The sequence below is a fragment of the Glycine soja genome, chromosome 9, assembly GCF_004193775.1.
Source record: "Glycine soja cultivar W05 chromosome 9, ASM419377v2, whole genome shotgun sequence".
NCBI lineage: Eukaryota > Viridiplantae > Streptophyta > Magnoliopsida > Fabales > Fabaceae > Glycine > Glycine soja.
The window spans coordinates 33,108,140-33,115,637 of NC_041010.1; the positions used below are offsets into that span (position 1 = coordinate 33,108,140).

The following is a 7,498-nucleotide window of genomic DNA, read 5'->3' on the forward strand; positions in this document are numbered from 1 at the left end:
AACTCTAGAGATCCAAAGAGTATTCTAGAGAATATTACAACCATAAGAAATATCTAGACACTCCAAACACTACAAGAATTTTCTAGAAACATGACCCATAATTACTTAAGCCCAAAATAACTAAGTCCAAGGAACCAAATAATTAATTTAGACCCAAATCAAGTTTATATTTCAACATCCCCCCTTAAACTTGATATGTGACTCCAAGCATACTCCTTAGCTTCACGAAAGTTTCCAACTTGAGTGGCTTTGTGAAAATGTCGGCAGCTTGATCTTGAGACATCACATACTTCAACTTTACCTCCTTCTTCTCAATGCATTCTCTTATGAAGTGGTAACGGGTGTCGATGTGCTTACTTCTTTCATGAAAGACTAGATTCTTTGCCAAAGTGAGTGCTGATTTATTGTCAACACATATTTCCATAGGTTTTTCTTGTGGAATTTTTAACTCTTTCAACAAGTTCCTTAGCCAAATTGCATGACAAACGCATGATGTGGCAGCGACATACTCGGCTTCACAAGTTGATAGTGTGACTATTGGTTGCTTCTTTGACATCCAAGTGAAAGCAGTATCTCCCATAAAGAACACAAAACCAGTAGTGCTCTTTCTATCATCCAAGTATCCACTCCAATCGCTATCACTATAGCCAACAATGTCATAATTGTCAGAAGAGTAATAGTGCAAGCCAAAGTTTGTTGTACCTTTGATGTATCGAAGGATTCTCTTTGCCGCCTTGAAGTGAGTTGTGGTTGGAGCTTCCATGTAGCGACTTACTACTCCTACAGCATAGAGAATATCCGGCCTTGTACATGTCAAGTAACGTAAACTTCCAACCAAACTTTTGTAAAGAGTTGGATCCACATTCTCTCCTTTTTCATGCTTGCTCAACTTGCTGCCACATTCCATCAGGGTGCCAAATGGATTGGCGTCATCCATCTTGAACTTCTTAAGGACTTCTTTGGCATAGCCTTCTTGGGTGATGAAAAATCCTTTGTCTTCTTGTTTTACTTTGATGCCGAGATAATATGCCATGAGCCCCATATCCGTCATCTCAAATTCATTTGACATATCTTTCTTGAACTCTTCGAACATGCTTGGATTGTTCCCTGTAAAGATCAAGTCATCTACATACAAACACACAATCAAAATATCTCCACTTTGCGCTTTGATATAGAGTGCATGCTCATATGGACACTTGATGAAGTTCTTGTCTTGAAAGTACTTGTCGATTCGAACATTCCAAGCTCTCGGTGCTTGCTTGAGACCGTACAACGCCTTCTTCAACTTCAAGACTTTTTCTTCTTGCCCTTTTACTTCATAGCCCAGTGGTTGCTCAATATATACTTCTTCTTCGAGAAAACCATTCAAGAAGGCTGACTTCACATCCATTTGATAGATCTTCCATTTATTTTGGGCTGCCAAAGAAATGATCAGTCTAATAGTTTCAAGACGAGCAACAGGAGCAAATACCTCATCATAGTCAATTCCTTGTCTTTGACTATAGCCTTTAGCCACCAATCTTGCTTTGTATCTCTCCACATCTCCTTTAGCATTCTTCTTTGCCTTGTACACCCATCTTACTCCGATTGCTTTGTGTCCTCGTGGAAGTGTAGTAAGTTCCCACGTATCATTCTTCGTGATTGACTTGATTTCTTCGTCCATGGCGTCTTTCCACTTTATGTTTTCCGCCGCTTCTTGATAGCTTAGAGGCTCACAATCACCAAAAAGACAAAAAAGGTTAATGTCGTTTAGGTTTGTGGTTACCTCATAAATCTCTTCAATGCTCCTTAGTCGCGGTGTCCTCTCACTTGAACTTGTTTCATCCAGCCTTGGTGTCGGTGAGGCAGGTGGTGTAATATGTTCCTCTATGATTGGTTGTTCAGTTTCATCATCTTCTTCAAAATAAGGAAGAAAATCATACTTATCTTCTTGAACACTCCAATCCCAACAATCTTCTTCGTCGAACTTCACGCCACGACTTATGATGATCTTTCTACTATTTGGATTATAGAGCTTGTACCCCTTGGATCTGGAGTCGTAACCCACAAACACGTACTTCTCACTTTTATCATCGAGCTTTGTCCTCTTTTCGTCTGGAACATGGGTATAGGCAATGCTTCCAAACACTTTTATCATCCGGAGCCGTCATTAGCTCGTGCAGTTCAAGATAGAGGATAATGTCGCTCATGATGGAGACATGTTCAAGGATGTGTTTACAAAATTGAAGAATGGAGAAGAGCCATGCAAGAAGAGATGCAATCCTTGCATGAGAATAACACCTATGAATTGGTGGAGTGGAGAATAGCCATGCAAGAAGAGATGAAATCCTTGCATGAGAATAACACTTATGAATTGGTGGTGGAGAAGATCCATGCAAGAAGATATGCAATCCTTGCATGAGAATAACACCTATGAATTGGTGGAGTGGAGAATAGCCATGCAAGAAGAGATGAAATCCTTGCATGAGAATAACACCTATGAATTGGTGGAGTGGAGAAGAGCCATGTAAGAAGAGAAGCAATCCTTGCATGATGACCAAAGCACATTGACATAAGGTATCCAAGGTGCCGGTTTGCTACTACCCCCCAATTAAGTCGGGAGGGGGAGATTTGTTGGGATCCCTCCTTAATTGGAGAGGTTCTAGAAAATTTTGGAGCTTTCTGGAAAAGTGTAGAATTTTCTAGAACATCCTGGAGAACTCTAGAGTAGTGTAGAACTCTCTAGAAGCTTGTGGAAGAATGTGGAAATCTCTGAAATATTCTAGAGATGTGTGGAACCTTCTGGAACCTTATGAAAAAGTATGGAAGAGAGTAGAAGAGTGTAGAGACTCCTAGAATGTGTGGAGCATTCTAGAGAATTAGTCTCCACCCTAGGATACAAGTAATCTCCACCATTCATTGTGGAGGTGGAGTAGTATAAATAAGGGTAGGAGCTTCATTCCTAATAAAAAATCCAAGTAGAGAGTCTCTCTAAGAGTTTGAAGACGAATCTTTTTTACCTGCTCAACTCCTTTGTTGCAAGTTTGAAGCTTATCTCATGCTTCTTTGGCCGTCGTTGCGTTGGATATCTTCTCAAATGTATCTTCATCCACCGATTGATAAATGAGAAAGAGAGCTTTCTTGTCTCTCTTTCTTGACTCCTTCAACGTCTCCTTTACACCTTGGCTTAGCGAGGCTTCATCTTGCTCCTCGAAGCCATTCTCTACGATATCCCACATATCTTGATACTCCAATTATCATAGTTGTTCTTTGTGAGCATCGGCATTTGGAAAGGAAAACCTCCATTCGCCATCTTTTGAGGATCTTGAAGCTCTAATACCCCTTTGTTGGAAATAAGGCTTTTTATGTTTAGGAAAAGTGTTTAGGAATATTGGAGACTTTGAATAGAAACTTGATAGGAAGGAAAATTCTTTATGGAGGAGAGAACTTTGTATTTTTGTTTGATACAAATGTGTAGGATTACATCTCTATTTATACTACTCTAAGGAGAACTCTAGACACACTAATTCTAGAGAGTTCTCAACTCTAGAGATCCAAAGAGTATTCTAGAGAATATTACAACCATAAGAAATATCTAGACACTCCAAACACTACAAGAATTTTCTAGAAACATGACTCATAATTACTTAAGCCCAAAATAACTAAGTCCAAGGAACCAAATAATTAATTTAGGCCCAAATCAAGTTTATATTTCAACACCTCCACCTCTACCTCCTTGGAGACACTGATTGTGCAAAAGAGTCCACCCATAGTCTCAGATATATACGATCATGAAGTAAAATGGGTATTAATGAGTTAAATAAGAATAATATTAAGTTGTGATACAAGAGAGAAATGATTTGTTTTTTTAATGAAATATTAAATTATCAGTATGAATTCCCTGTATATTAAATATTGTGTCAGGGCATTAAATTATTATATAAATATGGCATGAGAAAAAATAGGAGTAATATACCCTTATAATAAATTAACAAAACCAAAAGATGTGAGGAGTATTTTTGTCCTAAATATTTTGGTGTTGATTGTTAGTGCACTCCAACTATGATGGACATTTGCAATCCCTATATATGAAGGGCGACATGTGCCCCTACTTGGACTTAGAGAGTGAAAAGAAGAAGATGAAGTTCCCTTCAACCCTTGTCCGTCAATCCCGATACTAGCTGAGGTCTAGGAGAGGTGGTGTCGACCATGATAGTTTTTACTCATTGTGAAACTCTTGGGGTAAGAAAGTGGGTCTGAAATTTCTATTTGCGAGACTTCAAAAACTCTAGGCAAAAACAAGTCAAGTGCAAACCCTCGATTTAGAAGAAGATTATTTCCTAGTCTGATTCACATCAGAAGAAGATTATAAGTTTGCTCTCTTTAAGAGAGAATGAGTGGGGGAGAGAAATAAATAACTTTTAAGAATATAAACATTAAATTACTATATTACCCTAAATTTATCATCATAAGAAATAGTTGAATGTGTGTGTGGGGTGGGGGGGGGGGATTTACTAATATGTACACTTATTTTTTGTATGAATGACTTAGTAAACTAATTATATATTATCTTGAAATACACCAATAGTGTAAGTTACTAACAAACTCAAACATAAAAAGTAAATATGTATATCCACACACAATATTAAATAAAATAAGATATATAATAATTAAAAAATAATTTAAAACATCAAATATTTCATTTATATGACATTATATAACTAATAATAGTATGATTTTTTAAATATGTATTATATCAAAATTAAATTTACACAATTTCATAATTTTATTTATGCATCTTAATTCTAGTAGTTAGTAAAAAATATCTTCAATTAAATATATATATTTTTTATAAATAAACATATGTGATAATTTTTCAAATATAATTATATGAGAAATAAAAGTAAACATGAGTGATATTATTAAATTATGAATAAGAAATATATAATCAACAAGTGATAGCGGCAGGGTTCAAAATCTAAGGAATAATATCGTGTCGTCACGCACATGAGTTAATATATAAATTTAATGTTTTTTAAATTTTTAAATGTGTGTGAAAATAATTGTGAATATTTATAAAAAAAAAATAATTAAAAAAAAGAGTAACTGACGTCATGGGGTTACCCGGCCTTTGTATACTTTGGGGCGTTATCTCTTATTTGATGAAATATTACGTACATAAGATTACCTCATCTTCTATGAGAAGATATATATGGAGGGAGAGAATCTTAGTGATAATGGAGATACGCTAATCTTTCTGTTATTTTCTTTGTCTTCGTCTTCTTGCCAAGTTTCCTTATTTAGGTAGCGTCTAATTCTGTACGTTACTTTTATCATTCATCTTTTTGCATATATTATGTGGTACTAAGTACTAACATATTCTAATCCAAAAACAACATTCATCCTGAACCCATCGTGCTCTACGTTGTCACTGTCACTGAGTTCTTGTCTTTGAGAATCAGCTGAATCCCCAAGCCACAATGGTATTTTTTCGTAATCTTCCTTCATTGAACTATTTTTTTTTTTGTTGTTACGCCAAAGTATTTCTATCCTTTCAGTAGTTGATATCTGTATTTTTTTTTTTTGTTGTTTAGGATTATCAGTTAAGGTTTTCTATTACGAGCAATTATTTTTTCTTTTCTGGGAAAGAGTATGTGTAACTCTATGATCTAAAAAAAACACTGAAGTATTTGTCTAATGCTCTTCTGGGCAGGAATCAGTAGAAGGAAGAGAAGCAGAGGGCAAGTTGGTGGAAAAGAGACAAAGGAGAAGTAAAAGAATAGGGAAAGACAAAAGTGACAGAATTAGTGAGTTGCCTGACAGTGTTCTGCTTCACATAATAGAATTTATGGACACAAAATCTGGTGTTCAGACTTGTGTGTTGTCTAAACGATGGAAGGACCTTTGGAAAAGTCTCACTAACCTCTCTTTTGATTACTCGTACTTCAGAAGGATTTCCTATTTTAAGAAATTTGTGTCTCAGATTTTGTCTACCCGAGATCACTCAATTTCTCTACTTAACCTTGATATTCGTCTCCACCGCTCCTCTCAGTCCTTCCTGAAAAGGGTCATGAAATATGTTGAATTGCACAATACCCAGCAGTTGACAATCCATATAGCATTATCTATGTTAGAAGTTGAATTTCCTGCTTTCAAAGTTTTATGTTCATCTTTGTCATTTCTTCGGCTTTTCCATGAAAATTATTATCGCCCTTTTTTTAAATTTCCTAAATCTCTGCGGTTACCTGCATTAAAAAGCTTGCATCTCAAGAATGTCTGTTTTACTGCAAGTGACAATGATTGTGCTGAGCCCTTTTCAACTTATAACTTGTTGAATACTTTGGTCCTTAAAAATTGTTGTCTGTATGATGATGCAAAAGTGCTCTGTATATCTAATTCTAATATTTCCAGTCTGAACCTGAACCTGTATCATCCCTATAAAAAACCTTACAAAATTGTGCTTTCTACTCCAAACCTTAATTTTCTAACTATCATTGGTCATGGTGGTCACCATATATCCTCGACGTGCAATCATTTGTTTCTTGAAGAAGTAAATATTCGCGGTAAATCTCCAGCCCTCCTGAGATGGCTGCAACACTTTGCCAATACAAAGAAATTGACACTCTCTGTGTCTACCATTGAGTCTATTTTACCTGTAAGATATGTTTTCATATTTTCTCAATTTTGTTATTTTCATAATGTTTCTAAGTTGTTTGCATTCTTATGTAAAAAACTTTGCCTGTTTATTCTTATGTTTCTAAATATGTATTATAATATGTATCCAAATCCATTCTAATTTGTGTAGGCTCTATCAAATCCTAATTTAGTGGAAACTCAACCTCCTTGCTTTGCTAGATTAGAGTCGTTGAAAGTGATAATGGTGGATACAAGTATGATATCCAATGAAGCTGTAAACAGGATGGTGCAGTATTTACTTCAATACTCTCCACTGACCAGAGTTGTTGTCACAAAGGGATGAAAGTTATATTCCTATTCCATTCTCAATCATTCAGGTAAATATTTTACAAATTATTCTATCTTTAGTTTTATGTTTCCTTTTCTTTCTGATGCTCTCTTCTGACAAGAAACCTAAAAATTTCTTATGCTTTTGATGCAGAAACAATACAGTGGCAGTAAAAGAACATTATTGGCAGAGAATATGGGATCAAATAATGACATGATCAAATAGTAACATTTTTTCTCTTATCTCTTCTGTTTTATTGCAATCAATGACTCAGTCCATTTTACGCCCTTGTAAGCAGTAAATTTATGAAAATATTTCTGCACATTTCACAGATTTCGTGTGTTTAAAGAGAAAGGAACATTGCGCAAGTTGAAGTTGAAGAGAATGATGTTGAGTGACAGCGATAGCCGGATAGAAAAGGACAGGATCAGTGACACCTTACTTTGTTTTATAATTATTCTACACATGAAATTTGAAGTATGATTCAAATTTTGTCTAATCTTTTCTTTTCTTTCTGATTCTCTATTAGACTCTTCTCAGTTCTCACTAATAACA

At 35.5% G+C, this 7,498-nt stretch overlaps 1 protein-coding gene across 1 annotated transcript; it reads left to right on the forward strand.

The window, feature by feature from the left end:
- Positions 1-2,242: 2,242 nt before the first annotated feature.
- On the forward strand, positions 2,243-6,958 carry LOC114368375 (F-box/LRR-repeat protein At3g26922-like). The gene is made up of 3 exons (XM_028325680.1): positions 2,243-2,356; positions 5,693-6,634; positions 6,785-6,958. The coding sequence occupies exons 1-3, from the start codon at positions 2,243-2,245 to the stop codon at positions 6,956-6,958; spliced, it is 1,230 nt and encodes a 409-aa protein (XP_028181481.1).
- Positions 6,959-7,498: the final 540 nt, after the last annotated feature.